General features: G+C 63.3%; 3 protein-coding genes across 5 annotated transcripts in view; 2 read left to right on the forward strand and 1 right to left on the reverse strand.

The window, feature by feature from the left end:
• Window positions 1-6,169, forward strand: part of PIEZO1 (piezo type mechanosensitive ion channel component 1) — a 27,584-nt gene extending 21,415 nt beyond the window's left edge. Inside the window, exons 35-50 of the mRNA XM_032389796.1 lie at window positions 156-347; window positions 438-696; window positions 763-951; window positions 1,133-1,426; window positions 1,458-1,750; window positions 1,841-1,988; window positions 2,062-2,276; window positions 2,354-2,512; window positions 2,593-2,740; window positions 4,316-4,504; window positions 4,631-4,723; window positions 4,810-4,982; window positions 5,055-5,177; window positions 5,252-5,331; window positions 5,417-5,606; window positions 5,688-6,169. Of these exons, the coding sequence (XP_032245687.1) occupies window positions 156-347; window positions 438-696; window positions 763-951; window positions 1,133-1,426; window positions 1,458-1,750; window positions 1,841-1,988; window positions 2,062-2,276; window positions 2,354-2,512; window positions 2,593-2,740; window positions 4,316-4,504; window positions 4,631-4,723; window positions 4,810-4,982; window positions 5,055-5,177; window positions 5,252-5,331; window positions 5,417-5,606; window positions 5,688-5,937 (2,995 nt within the window). The 3' untranslated portion in view covers window positions 5,938-6,169. The remainder of the gene's footprint in view (window positions 1-155; window positions 348-437; window positions 697-762; window positions 952-1,132; window positions 1,427-1,457; window positions 1,751-1,840; window positions 1,989-2,061; window positions 2,277-2,353; window positions 2,513-2,592; window positions 2,741-4,315; window positions 4,505-4,630; window positions 4,724-4,809; window positions 4,983-5,054; window positions 5,178-5,251; window positions 5,332-5,416; window positions 5,607-5,687) is intronic.
• CTU2 (cytosolic thiouridylase subunit 2) lies at window positions 6,139-13,789 on the reverse strand. 2 transcript variants are annotated; one of them, XM_032389828.1, is made up of 16 exons: window positions 13,672-13,755; window positions 12,964-13,038; window positions 10,730-10,778; window positions 10,563-10,641; window positions 10,321-10,380; window positions 9,122-9,182; window positions 8,541-8,650; window positions 8,092-8,387; window positions 7,882-8,017; window positions 7,598-7,729; window positions 7,175-7,266; window positions 6,960-7,054; window positions 6,729-6,876; window positions 6,534-6,600; window positions 6,381-6,439; window positions 6,139-6,286 (listed from the first exon to the last, which is right to left on the reverse strand). In XM_032389828.1, the coding sequence occupies exons 2-16, from the start codon at window positions 12,974-12,976 to the stop codon at window positions 6,139-6,141; spliced, it is 1,545 nt and encodes a 514-aa protein (XP_032245719.1). In that variant the 5' UTR covers window positions 12,977-13,038; window positions 13,672-13,755. The 2 variants fall into 2 exon arrangements, with proteins under 2 accessions (XP_032245719.1, XP_032245717.1); XM_032389826.1 differs by lacking the exon at window positions 10,730-10,778 and having other exon boundaries at window positions 13,672-13,789.
• A 166-nt stretch (window positions 13,790-13,955) lies between these two features.
• RNF166 (ring finger protein 166) lies at window positions 13,956-23,132 on the forward strand. Of its 2 annotated transcripts, none has more exons than XM_032389955.1 (6): window positions 13,956-14,166; window positions 19,162-19,318; window positions 20,738-20,850; window positions 21,163-21,277; window positions 21,370-21,477; window positions 22,103-23,132. In XM_032389955.1, the coding sequence occupies exons 1-6, from the start codon at window positions 14,012-14,014 to the stop codon at window positions 22,166-22,168; spliced, it is 714 nt and encodes a 237-aa protein (XP_032245846.1). In that variant the 5' UTR covers window positions 13,956-14,011; the 3' UTR covers window positions 22,169-23,132. The 2 variants fall into 2 exon arrangements, with proteins under 2 accessions (XP_032245846.1, XP_032245847.1); XM_032389956.1 differs by having other exon boundaries at window positions 13,958-14,166; window positions 21,178-21,277.
• Window positions 23,133-23,448: the final 316 nt, after the last annotated feature.

The following is a 23,448-nucleotide window of genomic DNA, read 5'->3' on the forward strand; positions in this document are numbered from 1 at the left end:
GTAGGTGCGGGCTGGCGGCGCGCACAGGGTACGCAGACCAGGGGGTGCGTGGCCTGCTGGCCCCTTGTCCGCCGGGGCCCGGGAGGCCCCTCCAGCCCCAGAGCCTGGGCAGAGCAGAGAGCAGGCTGCCTCGGTGACAGCCTGCCTTCCCACAGCGGGCCGGGGGCCGAGGAGCCGCTGCGCACGACGACGGAGGACCTCGGCGGCCCGCTGGGCACGGGGTACCACACCCGCGGCAGTGGCGGCGGCGAGCTGGCCACCGAGCCTGGGGCCTCCCCGCACAGCTCCCGGGAGCTTCCTGCCGGCGCCGCGACCCGGATGCGCACGGCCAGCGAGCTGCTGACCAGGTCGGGGGGCGGGGTGGGCGGCGGGGAGGGGCGGCGCCCCCTCGGAGCCAGGCCCGGTGCTGAGAAGGGTGTGGGCGCGGCTCCCCACAGGCAGCAGCGCATCGAGGAGCTGGAGGAGGCCGCGCAGTTCGAAGCTGGGCAGGGCCGGGTCATGCGGCTGCTGCAGGCCGCCTACCAGTGCGTGGCGGCCCACTCGGAGCTGCTCTGCTACTTCATCATCATCCTCAACCACATGGTCACCGCCTCGGCCACCTCCCTGGTGCTGCCCGTGCTCGTCTTCCTGTGGGCGATGCTGTCCATCCCGAGGCCCAGCAAGCGCTTCTGGATGACGGCCATCGTCTTCACTGAGGTGGGCCGCGGCCGGGGCGGGAGGGGGCGGGGCCTGGCCCTCCATGCTGAGCCCCCTCTCCCACAGGTGTCCGTGGTCACCAAGTACCTGTTCCAGTTTGGCTTCTTCCCCTGGAACATGCACGCCGTGCTGCGGCGCTACGAGAACAAGCCGTACTTCCCGCCGCGCATCCTGGGCTTGGAGAAGACGGACAGCTACATCAAGTACGACCTGGTGCAGCTCATGGCCCTTTTCTTCCACCGCTCGCAGCTGCTGGTGAGTCCACCGGGCCTGGGCCGGCGGGCAGCAGGCAGGCACCTCCCTGCACACGCCCCACCCGCCGGCTGCCCAGCTGCAAGAGGCAAGGCTGGACGTCGTGGGTTCCAGGGTGGGCCTGGCCATCTTGCCTGTGTGGCCACGCCGGGCTCCTCACCTCCTTCCCTCCTTCCCTCTGCAGTGCTACGGCCTCTGGGACCATGAAGAGAGCCAGCTCTCCAAGGAGCAGGACCGGGGCAGTGGGAAGAAGGGGTTTGAGGAGGAGCGGGCACCGCTGGGACCCCAGACTGAGGCGGACACGGGGCCCCAGGGAGAGCCAGCGGTGGCCGGGGCCCTCACCCAGGACCACATCCCGGCAGAAGCAGGGGACGGGCCCGCAGAGCCTCCTGTGGAGCTCAAGCCCCGAGACATGAAGCGTATCAGCCTGCGGTTCAGGAAGACAAGGAGGGAGAGCACGGAGCCCGTAGAACCCGCATCCGCTGGTACGACGGCCCTGTCCGTGCACAGCCACCCCAGCCCACCCGGGTCCCCGCTGCCCCAGCCGGCCCACTGCCCGTGACCTGCAGAGGTCCCCATGCTCAGCCTGCTGGTCTGTGAGCTGGGCTGATGCCAGCCCCCGGTGGGAGGGGGTCTCGGGCTGGTTGGAGTCCGAGCTGCACTCAGCTCTCCGGGGCTCCGGTCAGCAGTGGCTGCCCCCCACAGAAGGTGTGACGGCCGCCTCTGGGAGAGAGAAGTGGAGTCGCCCCCGGGAAAGAGTGACAGCCGTGGGGCTCCGACTGCAGAGCTTCTGCCTGGCCATGTGCGTGACTGCTGGCTGCTCCCGGGCGAGGGCGGGTGGGAGCAGCCGAGGCAGGCGCTGAGCCCCCTGCCCACCCGCCCTCACCCACAGGGCGCGGAGCGTGTACCGGCCCCTGCGGCGCTTCTTCCACGATATCCTGCACACCAAGTACCGTGCGGCCACCGACGTCTACGCGCTCATGTTTCTGGCCGACGTGGTCGACTTCATCATCATCATTTTCGGCTTCTGGGCCTTTGGGGTGAGCGCAGAGCCCGGCGGCCACCCTGCTGCCTGCCCCCAGCTGCCCCCTGACCTCTGCTCTCCCGGCACAGAAACACTCGGCAGCTACAGACATCACGTCCTCGCTGTCGGACGACCAGGTGCCAGAGGCCTTCCTGGTCATGCTGCTCATCCAGTTCAGCACCATGGTCATCGACCGTGCCCTCTACCTCCGCAAGACCGTGCTGGGCAAGCTGGCCTTCCAGGTCGTCCTGGTGCTGGCCATCCACCTCTGGATGTTCTTCATTCTGCCCGCCGTCACCGAGAGGTGGGTGTCTGGCCCCAGGGACCTTGGGGCTCTAGCCTCGGGCAGGGTGCCCTGAACCGGCCTTCCTGTCCCCCCAGGATGTTCAGCCAGAACGCAGTGGCCCAGCTGTGGTACTTCGTCAAGTGCATCTACTTCGCCCTGTCTGCCTACCAGATCCGCTGTGGATACCCCACCCGCATCCTTGGCAACTTCCTCACCAAGAAGTACAACCACCTGAACCTCTTCCTCTTCCAGGGGTGAGTGCAGGCCGGCCCGGGGCGCCAGGAGCCAGGCTGCCACCCACGGGCCCTCCTGACGGGCTCCCCGCCTCGGGCAGGTTCCGCCTTGTGCCATTCCTGGTGGAGCTTCGGGCCGTGATGGACTGGGTGTGGACAGACACCACGCTGTCCCTGTCCAGCTGGATGTGCGTGGAGGACATCTACGCCAACATCTTCATCATCAAGTGCAGCCGCGAGACTGAGAAGGTGCCTGGCTCAGGCGGGGAGTGGGGCAGATGGGCCATGAGAGAGCCAGGTGGTGCTGGCGGTCCCCCGGGGGGGGCGGCGGGGACAGTGCCGTGAATGTGGCCGTCGGCGGGTAGCTGGCAGAGCGGGCCTGAGTGCATGCCCGGCCCAGGAGGCTTGACTGCTTGGCTCACGGGCATGAGGGCTGGGAGCTGGGGCAGCGGAGGTCAGCTGGGTTTTCTGTGTGAGCGGCTGCAGTGGGAGGTAACGGAAACAGGGCCCCCCTGTGCACGGGTAGAGTTCAGAGACTCCTGGCGTCGTCACAGAGCTGGCCACTATCACCAGGCAGGTCTAAGATACGCTCACGCTCTGCAGAGACCCCCCAGCCCCCCGACTCTGCACAGACTTGTCTGTTCTGGAAGTTGGTGTCCACGCCGTCACATGCTGCGTGGCCCGCGTCTGGCTTCTTTCATTCTGCAGTTTCAAGGCTAGTCCATGTGGCCTGTGTCAGAAGTGAGGGTTTTGTGGCTGAGGAGCGTTCCTTTGTGTGATTGTGCCACCGTACATATACCCAGCGGTTACAAACAGCCCTGCACAGCGGGCTGGTTCCTCCTGTTCATTGCAACGCGCCCTGCTATGGACACACGCTGCGGGGGGCCGCGTCGGGGGCAGCTCCTGGTCTCGCCTCGTGGGGACTGCCCCTGCTGTCCGCAGCGGCTGCCCCCTCCCCCATCCCCGCCGGTGCCCATGACTCAAGGGGGTTTTGATTTGCGTTTCCCTGATGGATGATGGCGATGATCGTTTCGTGTGCTTGTCGGCGATCTGCTTTGCCCCTTTTGTCCTTGGCTTGCTTGTTCTCTTTAAGAATTCTTTCTGCATTCTGGACACTAAACCCTTATCACATAGGATTTGCAGATAGCTTCCATTCTCTGCGTGGTCTCTTCGCTTTTTTTTAAAGATTTATTTGAGAGAGGCGTAGAGCACAAGCAGGGCGAGTGGCTGAGGGAGAGAATCTCAAGCAGACTTCTCAGTGCGGAGCCTGACCCAGGGCCTGACCTCACGACCTGAGCCAAGGCCGAGTTAGACGCTTAACCGATTGAGCCACTGAGACGCCCCATCTCCTCACTTTCTTGAAAGCATCCCATCTTTTGAAGCACAAACTCCTTTTTTATAACGTAGTGTTTTTTCTCTCATTGCTCATGCTTTCCACGTTAGGTCTGAGAATTTTCCATTGAATCCAGATTGAGATCTTAGATGGGGTCCTGCTGCTTTGGCATGTGGACAGCCATTTGTCCCAGCAGCATCGCTGAAGAGACGGTCCTTCCCCCCATGGAATCATCCTGGCAGCACTCACTGGGCGGCGGGTCGCATTCTGGGTTCTGGGCCGTTGGGTTTCTGTGCTCACGTATCCACCCCGTCTTGAGTGCTAGAGCTTTGCAGTCAACTGTGACGCTTTAAAATCTGGCTTCACGAGCCCCTGGGTGGGCCCCAGGCTGTGGCTGCGTGAGGCTCCGGGGCTCTGGGCCAGTGCCCGCCTTCACCCTGGGGCAAGGGGGCGGGCAGGGCTGAGCCCCTGAGCCATGTCCCACCCCCCAGAAATACCCCCAGCCCAAGGGGCAGAAGAAGAAGAAGATTGTCAAGTACGGCATGGGTGGGCTCATCATCCTCTTCCTCGTGGCCATCATCTGGTTCCCACTGCTCTTCATGTCCCTGGTGCGCTCTGTGGTCGGTGTTGTAAACCAGCCCATCGATGTCACCGTCACCCTCAAGCTGGGCGGCTACGAGGTGAGCCACCAGTCTGCCCGCTGGAACAGGTGACGGCGGGCATGGGCTGCACCCCACCCCCCTTCCCAGCGTTCGGCACCGTGGGGCCTCCCTGCCCCACCACAGTCGCCACCCCCACCCCTGCAGCCCCTGTTCACCATGAGCGCGCAGCAGCCGTCCATCGTGCCGTTCACACAGCAGGCCTACGAGGAGCTGTCCAGACACTTTGACCCTAACCCGGTGAGTGGGCCCCACCCGACAGCAGCAGGGGCTGGGGGGGGGGGGGTGTCCAGGAGCCCCTCACTCAAGGGCTGCCTGGGGTCCAGCTGGCCATGCAGTTCATCAGCCAGTACAGCCCTGAGGACATCGTCACGGCGCAGATTGAGGGCAGTTCCGGGGCGCTGTGGCGCATCAGCCCGCCAAGCCGGGCCCAGATGAAGCGGGAGCTGTACAATGGCACGGCTGACATCACCCTGCGCTTCACCTGGAACTTCCAGAGGTGCGTGCTGGGCTGGGGCGGGACCCGGGGCGGGTGCAGCCGCAGTGGGTCACACCGTGCCCTGGCACGTAGGGACCTGGCCAAGGGCGGCACCGTGGAGTACACCAACGAGAAGCACACCCTGGACCTGGCCCCCAATAGCAGTGAGCGGCGGCAGCTGGCCAGCCTGCTTGAAGGCACCTCCGACCAGTCCGTGTGAGTTGGGGCCTGGGGGCAGGGAGGCAGCTGGAGGGCCGGCTGGGCCTGACCCACCGGCCTTCTCCCTGCAGGGTCATCCGCAACCTCTTCCCCAAGTACATCCGGGCCCCCAACGGGCCTGAAGCCAACCCCGTGAAGCAGCTGCAGCCCAGTGAGTGTGTGTGTGTTGGGGATGGCGGGGCGGCCTCAGCCCGGGGGGCGGGCGGTGGCCCTGACCCACTCTGCCCCTGCCCCAGACGAGGAGGAAGACTACCTCAGCGTGCGCATCCAGCTGCGGAGGGAGCGCGTGGGCGCAGGGGCCGCTGGCTTCCTCGAGTGGTGGGTCATCGAGCTGCAGGACTGCCAGGCTGAGTGCAACCTGTTGCCCATGGTCATCTTCAGTGACAAGGTCAGCCCACCCAGCCTGGGCTTCCTGGCTGGCTACGGGTGAGTGTGCTGCACGTGAGGGCAGGAGGGCGGGGGGGCGGGGTGCAGCACCCCCAGCCTCACCCCGCCCCTGCCTGGCAGGATCATGGGGCTCTACGTGTCCATCGTGCTGGTCATCGGCAAGTTTGTGCGCAGCTTCTTCAGCGAGATCTCGCACTCCATCATGTTCGAGGAGCTGCCCTGCGTGGACCGCATCCTCAAGCTCTGTCAGGACATCTTCCTGGTGCGGGAGACACGGGAGCTGGAGCTCGAGGAGGAGCTTTACGCCAAGCTCATCTTCCTGTACCGCTCGCCAGAAACGATGATCAAGTGGACCCGTGAGAAGGAGTAGGAGCGGGGCTCCTGCACCCACGCATGAAGGAGCCGCCCAGCACACTGCTGAGCGCAGACACCCCGACCCCGGCCGCCACGCCCTGACGCTGCTGCCAGAAGGAAGCTGGGGCCCTCCTCGGCCCGGCGCAGGGCCCAGTGCAGCCGGCACACTGGGCCAGGGGCTCCAGCCTTCCCTTCCCCATGCGTACTGTAGGGTTTTCTAATTAAAAATGTTTTTATTTATACAATCACAGGCTGTCTGCCCATCGTTGCCCTCCTGCTCCGGGGGGCCCCAGGCTCCGCTCCCGCTGGCGTGAGCCTCATCGTCACTGTTCTCCAGCAGATACTCCTGGATCTCTGGCGAGGGCCTAGGGAAAGCCGTACACTGGGAATCTGCCCTGCGGGAGCCACCGCCCAGAAGGACCCCTCCGGCGCTCCCCTAGCCATGTGGCTAGCCCATACCTTTGGCTGCGGAGTTGGGCCTCGGCCAAGATGTAAGGTGGCAGGGAGTCCAAGGAGGGCTGCAACAGAGAATGGCCGTGGACAAGGGGCTGCGTAGCACCAAGCCCCGGGGGGTGGGCCTCCCGTCACGACCCAGGAGTGAGAACGACTCACCACATCCTTCATATTCACGCGGCAGCCGTAGCATAGCTGCTCGATGACACAGGCTCGCGAGTCCTCCCTGGAGGAGCAGAGCTGTGCCTGAGCACCTAGCCTGGCTGGCGGCTCGGGGCCCCAGGGTGCCACACCTACCCTGGCCGGTGGCCTGGAGCTGACCACGGGTCAGGGCAGGGCCAGGAAGGGACTCACCTCCTGCATGGCCTGGTCCCCTGGCAGCAGTTTGGGGCCCTGCCCACCTCTGCAGAACGGCAAGGCACCGTGGGGGCCCCAGCCGGCGGGGTGGAGGGCTGCCTCTGGGAGAAATGCTGGGTCTGAGCCCCGAAAGCTGTGGCACTATCTGCAGGCAGAGACAGGCTGAGGGTCCTCCTGGGGCTGGACCCCAACTCCCACTGCCCAGCGCCCCTCCCCCTCCTCACGGACCAGCAGTGTCGACGTCCAGCGAGCACATACAGAGCAGGCAGCGGGGGCCAGCGGCACAGCCGTCCCTGGGGGCCTTGACCAGCTTCTCACTGGTCCTGATGGGGTGGGAGACGGGGCACCAAGGCAGCCTGAGGCTGGGCTTCACCCTGCACAAGCGCCCGGGGGAGGCTCCGCGCCCACGCGCCCACCCCGCCGTGGCACTGGCTCGCACGCACCTGTACACGGTGCTGACCGTGGAGGGGAACCGGGCCTGCAGCCGCAGCAGGAAGCCCTCCACCAGCCGGTGCATGCTGGCCTTTTCGGGGGCCTAGGGGTAATCGGGGGGCTGTAAGAGTGGCGCCCCAGGCCTGGCCCAGCAGCCACCTAGCGTGGGGGCCAGGGCTTCACACCATCAGCCCTGAGAGTGCCAAGTCGGGGCTGGAGTGAGCCAGAGCACCCGCATCTGAGGTGTCCCCGTCACTGAACACACCCGCTGTTACACCCTCCATGCAAGCCCCCCTTGGCCGAGTACCAGCCTGCCTCTCCTCGGCAGGGGAGTGCGCTGCGTGTGCTCCCAGGGAGCTGGTGCGGACACAGCTCGGGCCACTGAGAGTGTGCTGGCCACCTCTGACCCCACGCTGGATAATCCCGCAACGCACCTTGGTGTCGATGGCTGGCGTGAAGACAGAGGGGACGGCAAATAGGCGGTTGTAGAAGGCGACCTCCTTTAGCGTGTGCTCACGCATGGGCCGTACCACCACCACGTCACCGTGCCGCTCGTCGGAGAAGCCCTGCAGTGGGGGCACATTCATCACCGCACCCAGCACACGGGCTCACAGCCCCGCGTTCCCTGCGCCACAGGGGAGACCCTGGCACGGACTCCTGACACTACTTTCAAGTGACGTGGGCCAGAGGGGCCCCTGAAACGCCCATACCCACGTACCGTGTCCCAGGCGAGAAAGGCCCCTCTCCCCAGTGCCAGGCTGGTCATGAGCTTGATGGCCAAGCGGGTACAGCTGTCTCCGGTCATCACCTTGGAGTAGCCATGGGTCCGGGCCACGTGCAGCATCAGGTGGGTCCTGTAGAGCAGAGCCCAGGGTCTCAGGCAGGCTGGAAGCAGGGCCTAGCTGCCGGGGTGGGGATGGGGGCTCACCGCAGGGTCTGCAGAAGCTCCTCTTTGGCCGTCAACGTCTTCACGGAGTCAAACAGTCGGGACAGAGCCTCGGTCTGGGCAGCCAGGGGTGGCCCAGCCAGGTCCTGGGGGTCCTGGGTGCAGGGCTGGCTCGCCTGCGCCTCCCCCTGGGCTGAGCTGGGGCTGCCCCCAACCCCCTCAGCCCCCAGCGTATGCTGCTGCTGAAGGAAACTGTCCACAGCCACCTTGTAGGTCCCCACAGTCCCCACTGGCTCCTGGGCAGAGCAGCGCAGCACGGACGGCGGCAGGGCAAACACCTTCCAGGGCAGGGACAGAGCATAAGGCCCAGGTCTGCCCCCCACGTGCCGGGAGCAAACAGGCCAAGGGTGAGGCCCGCAACTGACCCCACCAAGTAGGCACAGGCCCTTGTGGGCACCCGGCGGCCCGCCCTCACAGTCAGGCCCACCCACCTCTTCCAAGGTGACAACGTGCCACGGAAAGCCGAGGGTCTGTAGGATCAGCTTCACATCAGACAGAGTTTTTGCTCTGTCCTCCCGGCTCTGGCCACAAGCTGCTCCCTCTAAAAAGTGCAGGCAGAAAGCAATCATGACTACAGAAGAGCCCAAGATGGGATAAGGCCAATGTCCTGTGAGCAACTCTACGAAGCTTTCTGGTGGAAACCACAGGACACGAACCTGTTCTCAGGGAGGGCAGCATTATCAGAGTGGGGAGTGGCTTCTCTCCAGTGCACAAGGGAGGGGTGGGGGGAGGCGTGACGGACCCCAGTGCCCCAGACCCAACTGGGAGCCTATCTCAGGGAGCATCTGGCCCCGGCCTCTCCCACCCAGGGCCCCTGATCCATGGACACTAGGCACATACGCCTGCCTGACTAACAGAAGTCTAAGACAACAACAGTGCCTTTGTTGCCAGACCCATGTGCTGTCTGCAAAAACTCATTAAGGTCAAGTGCCTCATCAAGGGCACAGCACCAGCTGTCTCAGTGGGGCTCCTCCTGAGCGGCTGGGGCCGGGGCTGGCATGGCTGCACGTACCATCGACGTATACAACCCCTGGCACGAAACGCAGTCTTTTGGCGGAATCTCGACTCAGGCCCTGGAGAGAAAAGGGACAGGGCCTCAGCCCCACAGTCAGAAGCCAGAGGACACCTTCCCGGCACGAACCACTCTCCATCTGAACTGATGTCCTCCAGGAAGGGGTGGTGGTCTCCACCCGGAACAGACAAACCACTCAGACAAAGTGCCGAGCAGGCCCCACGGGGAGGCCACACAGCCTGACGTGGTCAAAGTGGCTGCCTAGGCGTCTTCACCGCCCCAGTAACACCTGCTCCTCACCAGTCTGTCTCCCACCGCCCCCAGACGCCCCCCCAGCAATGTCCTGAGAGGAGCCTGCCTGAGCACCTCTGACTGCTGAGTGCAAGAGGACAACAGACTACCATCAAGGTGTTATCAGTTAGAGGAAACGGGCTCCAGGTGCTGGACAAAAGGCCAACGGAGTGGGCACTTATACCAGGCCAGGCTTAGGGAGCCATGAAGTGAGAGCAGAACAGCACCTTGCTGGAGCCCCCGGGACAGACCCCCTCTCTCATCTGTGCCCCTCACTGGGAATGCAGAGAGTCTGTGTATGTCCCAGCGCCAGGTCAAGGCCTCCACGGCAGCCAGGGCCCTCAGGAAAAGCCCTCGCCATCTCCAACACGCTGGACAACAGTGTGAGTGGGCTGCTGAGAGCCTGGAGCACAGCTCCCCAGAGAGCACCCTGTCCCGTACGCTCTCCCTCCCCACCCAACTTCACATCCCCTGGCATCCCCACTGCTCATTTGGATCTCCCCTTAAACTTCTCAAGGAAGCTGCCCGACCCCAGCCAGGCTGGACCCCTTTTGGGTTCCCCAAGGCACCTGCTCGTATTTCAAGGTTTTGTCCTGGACCCAGGACCAGGGGGAGGCCCATGAACTCGGGAACACCTCAAGCAACACTCCACCATGCCGCCACATGTTCCCTGTGACTAGGATTCTATGTGGTCAGCAAATAGTCCTACGCTTGGGCACAGCTGGGTGCTCCGGACTCAGCTTCCAGTCTGTGCACCTCTATATACACATCCCACAACCCTCCGGGCATCCCAGCTAGGGGTGGGCTGCTCTCGCTAGCTGCAGGCAAGAGCCCCTCAGTCCTGGGCCCCCAACTCTGCAACTCAGCAGGGAAGCAGCCAGGACCCTGGAAGACGCTAGGAGACGTACCTCAAGGACCTGCCAGACCATGGAGCTGGATGAAGGCCCCCCAGACCATGCCAGGAGCACCTATGGGAGAAGGAACGTCCCTGGAGAGCGCTGCGTCTCCCCCATGAGCAAGCCCACCCTCTCCACCACCACCATCACCTGTGCATGACACTGGGAGGGGAGGCCGGGGCTGAGAGCCAGGGCCCAGGGGGGCTGGGCTTCCCAGCTGGGGACCCCGCAGAAGAGTCACCCCAACACACTACCTTCTCACCCGGAAAGATCAACCGATTCTTCCCAAGCACGGCTCTGAACTTGTGGATGTAGAAGGCCCTGAAACAGTCCCTGCAACACACAACCAGCAGTTGTGGCCACACGGCCCCGATGGGGACACAGCCTGAGACGCTGCAGGGTTCCATCTTCCTTCTCTTACCAACGTCCATCTTTAAAAGCAGCATCGTGACAGAGGCTCTGCCCAGAAACTGACAACGGAAGCCAGGGTTGAGGGGTTCTTGCCAGCTGTGTCTGCCCTAGGACCAGCCCCGTGCTGCACAGGGAGGCCCCCCCTTGGTCCCCAACAATCCTTACTAGTGTGAGCTGATGTCTGAGGGGCCCAGAGCCCAGGACCCCCCTGTACCCCCAAACACTCAGGAAGGCCCAGCAGGCAGAACGGATGGACACAGGCAAGTGCAGGGCAAGGCCAGCCGGACCCTCCCTCAAGCAGAGTGGAAGGCCCCTTCCAAAACTCCCACGGGGAGAAGTACTATCTCTTGGGGTGAAGGGGGAAGCACTGAGTAGGCAGCAGGGGGTGCCCCGGGTCCCAGAACACCATTCCCGAGCTGATACCATCTCGACAAGAAGTTACCATCTCGACAAAGTTCATGCAAATAAATGCACAGTCCTGGCTTCTTCAAACCCACAGAATCAGAACTTCCAGGGCGGGCCCTGGGAATCCGCATTCCTGAAAATCCTTCCACCTGATTCTCAGGCTCAGCTACAGGTTAGAATCACTCAGGCCAAATACATCGGACAGAAGGTGCCAGAGTGAGGCCCAGGCATCTGCATTTAAAAGCTCCCTGGCAACCCGGGCAGGGAAGTCAGGGTCGATGACAGCAACGCGGCTCCCTGAGAGCTGCCCCACACCTGAGGCTGCACCGCTAAGTCTGCTTTCTTTTTCCGACTAAGACATACCAGGGGCGCCTGGGTGGCTCAGTCAGTTAAGCATCCAACTCTTGGTTTCGGCTCAGGTCATGATCTCATGAGAAAGCCCCAACTCAAGCTTTGGGCTTAGCGTGGAGTCTGCTTGAGATTCTCTGTGCCCCGCCCCCTTGCCCACACTCTCTTTCCCTTTAAAGTGAATAAGTAAACCTTTCTCAAAAACAATCTTTTTTTTAAAAGCCTTTACTTAATTATCTATTTTTTAGAAAGAGAAAGAGAACGTTGTGTGTGTGAGGAGAGAGGCAAGGCAGAGAGAGAGAAAATCTCAAGCAGACTCCATGCGGACCGCAAAGCCCGATGTGGGGCTCTATCCCGGGACCCTGAGATCATGACCTGAGTCAAAACAAGAGTCGGACGCTTAACCAACTGAGCCGCCCCTGAATAAATCTTAAAAAAAAAAAAAAAGACACAGCAGTGTCCACAATTCCCCCTGCCCCCCACTGAACAGGCACCAGTCTGAGGGGTTGACCAAGCACCCCACATTCCTTTGTGGTCAGTAGGTCAACGTGGTGTTTAATAAAATGCCAGGACCCCAGGTGAGCAGCCACAGGCAGCGAGTCCCAAGAACTCACTCACCATCGGGGAGGGTAAGGCTGCTAAAACACAGATGCTTGCTCGGGGCACAAAAAGAACCTGTGGCTGCCCACGGGCAGGGGGAGCTCTGAGCCCAGAAGGAGCTGCTGCAGCCTCTTCTCCTAACAGTCATCACTTCAGATGCTCTGAGAGATTAAAGCAATGGGTGCTTTGCCTATGTTTATTCCAGTAGCACACACCAAGTTTACTGTGTTCCCAAAAGATGGCTGGGGAGGAGAAAGCTTTGGGAAAAAACCTCAGTCCCTTCAGTTTCTCTTTTGGAACATTCTGGAAAGTAGTGTCCAAGACTCGTGGGGACTATTTTAAAAACATAAGCTGGGGGACGCCTCGGTGGCTCAGTCAGTTAAGCGTCTGCCTTCGGCTCAGGTCATGATCCCAGGGTCTTGGTATCAAGTCCCGTATCAGGCTCCCTGTTCAGCTGGGACCCTGCTTCTTCCTCTCCCTCGGCCCCTTCCGCCGCTTGTGCACCCCCCAAATAAATTCTTTAAAAAACAAAATCAAAAAACAAAAAAAAATAAAAAATCATCCCCAGAGCACCTGCCCAAGATCTCAGGATGCTCTAATCTGCCCCTAAATGTGTTCCAGCTGCCCCGAAATGCTCATCCTGCCTATACCTCACCTCACCCTCACTCTGCCACCTTCCCATAAGTGCCATCAGATGCTCTCCTGCCACCTGATCCACAGCTGAACCGTGGGAGAATTACGGCGTACCCACACAGAAACCCAATACCCCACACATGCACCAGTCACTGGAAGCGATGTTAGAAGTCCATGCTTCAAAACAAGAGATAAAGCCACAGAAGAGGGGCAAGCCTGGCTGCTAAGCCAGACCTCCCACCCACCTCCAGGCCTCACCTGCAGAAGGCATCTCCTGCTCGAATCACCACCACGGGAAGGCCTTCCGTGCACTTCACACACTTCAGTTCTCGCCTTTCGAGACATGGCGGGGGGAGGGTAGAACACAGATTGCAGACCTCCCTCCAGCGGGCTTTGGGGAGGTGGCACTGCGATTCTCACCCCAACTGGTGTATGGGAAGCTCATGCGAGCAGCTGCACACACACCAACCAAGGCTTTTGTTTTATCCAAACTACCGATACGAAAAAAGACAAGGGCCGTGGGGGGATTTGAGTCTGCTTAAACCACCCGAGAAAGCACATAAAGGCCACCTGTCAGTCTCTCAAGTGCCGGCATGCCTGGAGGAACAACCTCCTCTGTGTGAATCGGGAGGGGAGAGATGGAAGCAGCGGGAGGAAGGGACCAGGAGGCCGACTCCTCTTCGACTGAGGGCCCAAGCTGCAAGAATTACCAGCGCCAGAGCGCAGAGGCAGCCCCTTCCTGGGGTGTTCGCCCCCGGCTAGAGAGGCACCCCCGGGGTGCTGCGGAGCACGGTGCAGCCCCCACCGGGACCCCGGGGCTTCTGGGCCCCAGCCTCGGCGGTCTCCTGTCCCGCAGCGCGGCGCCGGGGGCGAACTGCAAGGCGCGGGCCGGGCCCTCGGGGCAGGGCTTTGCCGCCGGCCCCGCGCCGGGAAGGAGAGGGGCGGGTGCGGACGCCCAGCTCTTACCCAGGCCGCAGTGGCGGCGGTCCCTCGGGCGCTGGGTCCCCGTAGTCCTCGCCAACCTGGCACATGGCTGCGCCCGGTCGCACGATAATAAGCGCCGGCGGCGGGGAGACGCGCCCTAATAACGTCAGCGGGACGTCGTCGGGGCCGTGGCCAGCGGGTTGGGGGCGGAGCGCGCGCTTATGACGTCAGCGCCGCGGCGCCGCGGCCGTGACGAGCGGGGCGGGGCGCTCCCTAATGACGTCAGCGCGGCGCCGTCGCGGCCGTGACGCGCGGACCTGGCCTGGCCGAGCCGGAACAGGGGCAGCGGCGGGGCGGTGGTGGCGGCAGGCCCGGCGCCGGGATGGCGATGTTCCGCAGCCTGGTGGCTTCGGCTCAGCAGCGGCAGCCGCCGGGCGGGCCGGCGGGCGGCGACAGCGGCCTGGAGGCGCAGTACAGCTGCCCGATCTGCCTGGAGGTGTACCACCGGCCTGTGGCCATCGGCAGCTGCGGCCACACGTGAGTGCGCCGGCCTGCGGGAGGCCGCGGGGCCGGGACGTCGCTGCGGGGAGGGGTCCGTGCCCGCCCCGGGAGGGGCCCGAGGCTCGCGGCCGCCCGGCGCAGCCCCGGAGCCAGGCGCGCGGAGGACTCGGGCGGGGGCGCGGGGCTCCCTGCGCAGCGCCGTCCCTGTCCTCTGGGCGCGTTCCTCCGCCTCAGCCCAGCCTCCTGCCCGCCAGTCCCCGGCGAGCCGAGCACCCTGTCGGCGCATCGGGCGACCTGCAGCCCTGTCCGGTCCCGACTCCCCTGGGGTCTGCTTACGGCTTCGGCGGGCCTACCCGGGTACTCAGAGGGCAGCAGGCGACCTCTGCGCCAGTCGCCTTCGATTCGGTCCCCTGGAGACCGGGGTGGGCATTTGTAAATAAATGCCTTGTGGCTCTTCTTATCAACTCTTTTTCGGACCCGCTCCTCTTCGACTAGGTCAACGTGGTGTTTAATAAAATGCCAGAACACCATTCCCGAGCTGATACCATCTCGACAAGAAGTTACCATCTCGACAAAGTTCATGCAAATAAATGCACAGTCCTGGCTGAAGAGGGGCAAGCCTGGCTGCTAAGCCAGACCTCCCACCCACCTCCAGGCCTCACCTGCTTGTCTTAACGGCAGAGGAGAGGAGTTCCCTAAAGTTAGGAGAGGGACTTGTTTGGAGTTTGGTGCTGTTTTGTTTTGATGGAGATCTTGGGTCATATCCATCATTGAGCAGGCGGGCTGGCCCTGGGGACCAGACACCAAGCACCCTGCTAGGGTTTCCAGCTGCACCGGAGCCTCCAGGAGGGTCCTGCAGGGGTGTTTCAGCAACAGAAACCTGAGGATGTGGCTCTCCTCCCAGCCGAGAGCTGCACTCAAGTCTTCTGCGAGCTGCCAGCCTGGTTGGAAGGGCGCCGAGTTCAGAGTGTCTACTCCCCGACTGGCTCCTGGCTGAACAGCACAGCTCTTGAGTGAAATCAGCAGTGTGGGAAGCGGGGTCAGGAGGGCTCGGTTGCCAGCAAGCAGGGCTACTGAGGCGGTAGGGCTTTCACTCTCAGGGGTTGGGCAGAGGTGCATCCAGGCAGGTAGGTGCCCCTAGAATATTTTGCTAACAGGCAGCTGACTTAGGAGGCTCCTGATAGAAAGGGGGAGCTGGGTAGGTGTGTGCCTTCTCGTCACCCAGGGACAGTGTCAGCATCCAGAAAGCCTCCGCTTTCCTTCTCCTCCCATGTGGGGCAGCACAGGCACCTGCCCACACCAAGGGAGTACAGCCAACTTGTCGGGAAGGGCCGTGCCGCACTGTCACACTGCTGGTGACGTCTTGTCAGGGGCAGCCTCTGAACAAGACTCCTTTCTTGGAAGCATATGCTGGTGGGTGTTTTCAGGTACGCTCTGCAGGTTTTAGTCCATCACTGAGAGAACTGTAAGGCTTGACCCAACTTTAGAAAGCCTTTTCTGGTTTTCGGATGGTCTCCCCTTGGCACCAACAGTTACTCATCCCAGGGCCACAGCATTTCCAGTCTCCGGGTCTGTACAAATCAGTGTACGGATTTTTTTTTTTTTCCAGATAAGTCTTTTTTTTGTCCTCAAAAAAGTCTTTTCTTAAAATGTGGTCTTCAGAACACAGGACTGCACAGAATTATGAAAGCATCATGTCCTCTAAACCCTTCCCCCACCCCATGTTTTTCTTGGCAGAATCTGATCTCTCTCCTGTTTCTGAGGCTGGTCCCGCGAGAAGCTCTTCCAGGGCGTCCTCCTTAGAAGCCCTCCTCCCTAGCTCTCTCTCTGCCTCTGTTTCTTACTCTTCCCAAGTTTCTGGTCTGGTGTCATGAAGGCACATGCACAAACAAGCACAGAGGACTTAAAGGCTCACGCTTTTCCTTCAAAGAACCTGGTGGTGGTCTACGTATTTGTCCCGCACGGCCACCTAACCGTAAACAGTTTGCCTCCACAAAACAGAGTTTCTGGTGCTGAGCGGCTGTGCGTGGGCAGCACCAGACAGAAGAGGAGAGGTCGGGGTGGGTTTCGGTCAGGAGGCCCTCAGTGGGGCTTGTGAAAGAGCTCCCAAGAGCTCCCCAGGAGCCCCAGAGGGAGCCGGTTATTTCTCATATTCGGGGGACATCCTGGGCAGTAAGTCCCATCTGGAAGCAGAAGCTGCGTGGCTATGTATGACCCTCTGATGGGCCCTCCCCTGAGGGCCTGGGGCGGGGCAGGCTCCCCTGGCCTCCGTTCTCCTCTCATGCTCTCTCAGCACCGCTGTCCCACGGGTCCCTCCACCTCCACGTCCCCACATGCAGTCAATGAGCAGAGATCGTAGAGAAGAGCGCTCACGTTTAGGGGGAAACGTAGGGAATGATGAGGAATGGTGTGTCCTGCGCGCTCGGCGTGCCATGGCCCCGTCGGGCAGGTGCTCTCGCTATTTTGTACAAGAGGCTGAGTTCCCAGGGGTCGCAGCAAAGCCAGAGCTTGAGCTCGGGCAGTCCGGAGGGGCTGGCCTCTGAGGCCCCACCTCTCCCCCCTACCCCCCGGTGAGCGCCCTTGCAGCAGTGACCCTGGAGACCCTGGGGACCGCTGAGCCTTGACAGCCCCCTGCCCACCTGCACCCAGACCCATGAGCGGGCTTCTCTGGGCGGGGTCTGTCACTCCCTGCTTGGCATGGGGAGCGCACCTCCAGCTGCGTGTGGGTGGACCAGGATGTGGGCGATTGAGATCATCCACGTAAGGCTTTGGAAGTCGGGCTCTGCCCCTGAGGACAGGTCCTGGCCTTCGTGGGTCCCCTGCACCGTTGGCCAGCTCTGGCACGGTGGTGTGTGTGAGAGGCCCGGGCAGGAGTGAGACGCGGCGCTGGAGCCCGTGAGGTGGCCGTCGGGTCTGGGGGCAGAGAGCAGACCCCTCAGCTGGCTCTGTCCGCTCGTGCTGGCAGAACCTCCTTGGAAGAGGCGGGCACGGCTTGTCTGGGGCGGCTCCGAGCACCGCGCTCATAGCGTGGAGACTTGGCTGCCAGCCGATGGTGCCCACAGCCCCTCAGGTGCCACGACACACGGACCAGCAGAGCTGCGGGCCGGCGGGCGGGCGGGCAGGCGGGCGGGTCCGGGTGCAGGCAGGGGTCCACGCATGCCTTCTCAAGACCCCAAGCTCCCCGGCCCCCTCCTGCTGGCAAAGAGGTGCCCTTCACCCCGACCTGTGCATCTGTCGTCGGAGACGTGGCCCTGAGGCCTGCCCTGATGACATGGTGACTCGTCCCGAGTGCTCCTGGGGCCATCCTTCTGCGTGTGCGTCTTACAGCGTTGCTGAAGGAGGATGCCCTCGTCTGAAGTGTGCACGTCGGTGGTTCCCGGAGTGCGCGCTGTTGAGCCGGCGTCCCCGCCGCAGCAACCACGGGTCTGCTCTGACATGTCAACGGGGTCACACAACACACGTCCTCAGCTTGGCGTCCCCAAGACTCACCCATCCTGGGGCTCGGACACATCCGTGTGTCCGTTACCCATGGATGACGTGGCTTGTGTCTGCCCCGTGGCTCTTGTGGTGGCGCCGCCATGCACACCCTCCGTGACAGTAGCAAGCTCTCCTCCCGTGGCAGGCGGAGGGAGAGGCCTGCGTCGGCCGTTAGGCTAGTCAGACCCTTGGAGCCGCGAGAGGCAGGCTGGGGCACTCACCAGAGTGCCATGGGGTGGTGCCTGGATGCCTCTGTCACATGCCCACCAGGTGAGGCGATGGGTGGGCCATCCTCCTCCTCCTGGGGGAAGGAGGCTGCCGGGAATGCTGCATCTTCGATGGGCCTCAGGCCAAGCCGGGCCTTCTGTGCACATGTTCCTGCAAATGGTGCCGAGCCAGGTGGGTGCTGCACTGGAAGCCAGCATGTAGGAGGAAGGCCCAGGCGTGGGCAGCAGGAGGGACTCCAGATCACCCCCACTGCCTTCTCCTGGGAAGGAGGTGAAGCTCTCCTGGTGGCAGAATGCTGGCCGCTGAGCTGAGCTGAGCGTGTACACCTGGGAACACCCTCACATCCCGTGGCCCCCACACCCCCCGCTTGGTGCACACAGATGACGGCACAGTCGTGCACATCCCGGTCTTTGCAGTCTTTGAAGGGGCTCCCTTTCTTGTGGGTGGGGGCTTAGCCCTCATCCTGGGGCCGAGTGCCCACTCATCTGGGGCCCTGGGGCTCCGTCTCAGCGTCTGCAGGTTCTAGGTCGGGGTCATAGCTGAGCGGCCCCCACAACACTTCTTAAGAAGCTGGACCAAGGCGGTCCTGGGATCGAGCTCCCTCTTGCTGCCTGCTGGGTGCTCTCCAGCCCGGTGTCCCCGCGGACTGAACGCTGCTAGTTTCTCTGTGGCACGGGGGGACTCGGGGTGAGAAGGGCTTGCTGCTGCGGCCCAAGCACATCTGTATCCACTGGCTGGCCTCTTGATGCGGCATCTCCAGGGACAGCGCCAAGAGCCTCGGGCGCCCAGGTGTGTGCTGGGCCATGAGTGTCCCTGCTCAGCAGCCAGGAGCCCAAGCAAGGCCCCTTCCGTCACCACGCCTCTGCCCCGGCACTGTCACGGGGCTGGACAGCTTTGGCCCCGCCCCGTCCCATGAGTCTCAGGCCCCTGGAGCCCTGTGGTTTCCTCTCCCAGCATTGTTGATGATCTTACTCTCCGACGCTTTGTGGGTGGAGGGTTTTCAGAGCCCCCCTGTGCTGTGTCCCCAGAGCACCTGGGGCGCTGGCATCACCACGCGGCCGTGAGACGGGCAGGCTGAGCCTCGGGCTGGGCCCAGGGCCGCGGGGCCAGCACAGCTCCTGGAGAACCCTAGCCACAGCCCCACCAGCCTCGTGGATACGGCAGCGGGCCCCAGAAACCCACGGCTGGGAGGGGACCTGGGGTCGTCGTTTAGGCAGAGGAACAGAATGACGGTCTCCAGAAACGTGCCGCCGACACAGAGGGGGGCTGCCCTGTGAGGCTCAAAGCAGCCAGCAGCCCTCAGGCCCATGCCCGCTCCCCCTGCAGGTTCTGCGGGGAGTGCCTCCAGCCCTGCCTCCAGGTGCCGTCCCCCCTCTGCCCGCTGTGCCGCCTGCCCTTCGACCCCAAGAAGGTGGACAAGGCCGCCCATGTGGAGAAGCAGCTCTCCTCCTACAAGGCGCCCTGCAGGGGCTGCAACAAGAAGGTACCCACCCCGGGGGCCCTCCTGGGGCTGGGCAGGCCAGCCAGGCGGGCGGGGCTGTGGTCTGCAGGTGCAGGGCCTGCTTCCGCTCCCCCCTCTCCTCTCCGGCAGAGAGGAACCTGTGCTCTGCCCCTCCCCCACGGCACCACTCACTTCCCTGGGGGCCTTCCCACACCCCCCACAGCCCCCCACATCACCCCCACCCCTGCCGCCTGGCCTGGGCTCTGGGTCTTATGTTGTTGCGTGGTTGCTGTTGTGGGGCTAATTTGGGGAGATGGGAACTGAGCCTCGGCCCTGCCAACGGGGGTTGGGGCCCCAGGCAGAATGGAGGGGGGTGCCTCTCCAGGGCTGACCACCAGCACCCACCTGGCCTGTCTCTCCACCCTGCCTGGAGCCCCTCACAGTGGCCCAGCCCCAGGAGCGGATTTTGAGTTTGCATTTTGATAGAAACATCACAATAGAAGGCGACTGCTGGTTGCTTTGTCCTACAGGTCAGAGTCAGAGTCAGGACATCCTGGAGCTACTTGGGTTCTGCAGTGAGGCTGCTGGCCTCCTTCCCTGGCACGCAGGCTTTCTCCCGAGAGAGAGCAGGCCAGGCCCATTCTCGGCTTCCCACATGAAGCGGGCTGCTCTGCCATAGTGTGCTCGGGTCTGTCCATACTCGTGGGCCAGTGGGACAGGCCTGAGCAGAGTGGGGAGCCAGGCAGCCCTCGAGCGGACAGCTGGGGGGGATCTTGGCCCCGGGGACCTTACCCCTCGCTCACACCCTCCTCGCTGCTTCCTTGGTCCTGTGAACGAGTTTCCTATTTGTGAGACATTTACTCCCAGCCTGTTGGCGTTGGTGACAGCAGGATTGGTAGCATCTGCTCCCCAGGGAGGGATGGCTGCACCTGTCTCTTTCCTTGGGTCGTTCACTTGAGCCACACCGAGGTCCGCACACCTGGCCCCTTTCCCTGCCCCTCGGCCAGAGCGTGTGCCCCGGGCCGGGCTGAGGAGAAGGTGTGCTGTGGTTTGGTACGTTTTGGTAAGAAGTTCTATCAGGTAGATGCTTGGCTGTCTACAAGAACGCTGTATCTCAGTTTCTGTAATGAGGGCTGTCCCCTCTGCCCCGATACATCTCTTCTGGTTTCCTCAAGGACTGCCCCTGCCCTCTGCAGCCCCCGAGCGACCCCAGCTGAAGTGTGCTCCTGTCCAGCAGCTGGTGGCCAGACGCACCTGCCAATGGGTATCCAGAGTCTGTGTCTCCTTCCTTTGGTGCCCCTTTTCTGGCAGGGCCGTGAGGCCCCTGAGTGAAGCCTCCCCCCTGCTTACGCAGCACTGCGGGGCCGTGAACGTCAGGTGCAGGGACGGGCCCTGCTGCCTAGTGGCCCTCTCATCCTCTGGAGCCTGACCCCAACGCCTCCTCGGCCTCTGTCTTCCTAGGTGACATTGGCCAAGATGAGGGTGCACGTTTCCTCCTGCATGAAGGTCCAGGAGCAAATGGCCAACTGTCCCAAGTTCGTCCCCGTGGTGCCCACGTCTCAGCCCATCCCCAGGTAGGCCACCCTGCTCCAGTGCTCAGAGCCCCTGTTCCTTGTAGGGGCAGCTCCTGGCTGCCCATGTTGCTCTCCCTGGAGGAGGTGGGAGAGGCTGTTGTGTCTCCCTCTGCGGACAGCCTCGCTGCCCTGCAGGAAGGGCACCCCAAGGAGGGCCCGCACAGGCCCGCGAGTCACCTCCCAGCAGGGGAGTGTGGGGGGGAAGGGATGGGACCCAGAGTGCAGGGGAGGCCCAGTCGGGTGCCTCCGGGGCGGGCCACGCCGCAGGTGGGGGCAGTGGAAGCCCCCACTCACCTCCCGCCGCCGCCGCAGCGCCGTCCCCAACAGGTCCACCTTCACCTGCCCCTACTGTGGCGCCCGCAACCTGGACCAGCAGGAGCTGCTCAAGCACTGTGTGGACAACCACCGCAGCGACCCCAACCGCGTGGTGAGCCGCCGGCCCGGGGGACGGGGCGGGGGGGTCGGGGCCGGCTCCCCCGAGCAGCGGGGCGCTGCTTCAGCCCGCACCCCGTGTTGCAGGTGTGCCCCATCTGCTCGGCGATGCCCTGGGGGGACCCCAGCTACAAGAGCGCCAACTTCCTGCAGCACCTGCTGCACCGGCACAAGTTCTCCTACGACACCTTTGTGGTGCGCGCCCCTCCCCGCGGCCGCGCCCCCGCAGAGGCCCTGCCCTGCCCCTCCGTGGTGCGCGCCCCCGCAGAGGACCTGCCCTGCCCCTCCCCGCGCCTCTCCCCGCGGCCGCGCCCCCGCAGAGGCCCTGCCCTGCTCCTCCGTGGTGCGCGCCCCTCCCCGCGGCCGCGCCCCCGCAGAGGCCCTGCCCTGCCCCTCCCCGCGGCCGCGCCCCCGCAGAGGCCCTGCCCTGCCCCTCCCCGCGGCCGCGCCCCCGCAGAGGCCCTGCCCTGCTCCTCCGTCCCCTGGAAACCACGCCCCCACCCGGCCCGCAGACCCTCCCGCACCAGGGCCTTTGGGGCTAATCGCCCCGGTCCTAGTTGCTCCTCAGAGCCCAGTTCCTCACTCCTCGCACAGACCCGCCCGGCACTCGGTCTCCGGGCCAGGTGTCTGCGGGGCGGCTCGCTGCGGAAGGCCCGCGGTGCCCTCGAGGAGGAGCCAGAGGTGGATCCCGTGCGTGGGCCGCCCATCCCACGAGCCCATGGCCCTGGGCGGGCAGCACGGCTCCCTCCGGGCCGCGGGACGGAGGGTCTGGCCCTGAGGGGCACCCGCGCATCCTCGCGTCTTCCCTCGTGTCTTCCAGGATTACAGCATCGACGAGGAAGCTGCCTTCCAGGCTGCCCTGGCCCTGTCTCTGTCCGAGAACTGAAGGCACAGCCCAGCCCCTGGACCTGAGCCCTCCTGCCTCAGGGCATGGGGCCGCGGCTGGGGGGACAGGCCCAGCGCCTGCGTGGAAATGCGCCTGTGGGACGAGCGGAGCCTCCTGTGTTGCAGGACAGACGTCCCCGAGCCCGCCAGGGGCCCCGCCGTCGGAGGGTGGCCACCAGTGCTCCTGGCCGAGCCTTGCTGGTTCCTCGGTGCTTCGGGCTGAGCAGGCGGCCCGCACGGGGCTGGCTCGTTGGGCCCGCGAGCGGTGGGCGGCCGGTCCGCCTCAAAGCCATGCTGTCCTCCTCTCGGGCACAGAGACGCACTGTGCCCCATCGGCGTCGCGCAGGCCTGGCTGCTGAGCAGGGGGCGCGGGGGAGCCCAGCCGCCGTCTCTCAGCGCTTCCAGTTCGCGCACTCGGTACTGGCTTTTGTGATACTTAGAAATTCTGGCATTTTTCTATATTATCCAGTGTGATGATCTTTTCACATTTTATAGAGCAAAGACCGAGCAGTTACTCTTCATATTGCAATACCCGTGTTTGACTAGGAACAATAGTATTTTTATGGAACATTTACAAAATTATATTTTTTAAAAAAAAATAGTCAAAAAGCAACAGTTGTGGGATCAGCGCGGGGGAAGGAAAGAGGCGTGGACGCCAGAGGCAGCGCATGCCCTGGGGCTTTGCTCAGACAGATCCTGGCGCTGCTCTGCTGGGTCCCCCTTCCCAACTGCCAGAAAGAACCCCCAGGGCCCCTGGCCCCTCGCAGCGGCTGCCCCAGCAGTGCAGGCCTCCTCCCGCCAGGGCCCTGGCCCCCGCCCCACTGTCCCATTCCCAGGTGGACCCCGAACTGTGTTGGTAGGCCACCCCTGGGGTGACGGGTGGGGTTGGAAGGCGCCGTCTTACTCTTTCGGTTCATGGCATAAATTATTGCTCTTTTAAAAAAAACTTCAATAAAACATTTCGAAGCATCTATAGCAACCTCGACCGCTAGGTTTCATCTGGGAGGGTGAAAGGCAGGTGGGGGCTGGGGTGCAGCTGTGTGTCTGTCCTAGGCAGCTCGAGCACCTGGTGGGGGACGGTGCTGCCCACCTGCCCCAGGCCCCTCCCTGTGCGCACGGTGCCTCCCTACACTTCCCTCAGCCCGAGGCTCCCCCAGAACACATCCTCTCTCTTGAACCCCGTCTGGTACCTGGTGACACATCTGGGCAAAAGTTTGCCAGGTGGTGGTGGTTTTCACCTCCTTCCTTGTCATGAGATAGGGTCCCCCCAAGGCCAGCACA

The sequence above is a fragment of the Phoca vitulina genome, unplaced genomic scaffold, assembly GCF_004348235.1.
Source record: "Phoca vitulina isolate PV1807 unplaced genomic scaffold, GSC_HSeal_1.0 scaffold56, whole genome shotgun sequence".
Taxonomy (NCBI): Eukaryota; Metazoa; Chordata; class Mammalia; order Carnivora; family Phocidae; genus Phoca; species Phoca vitulina.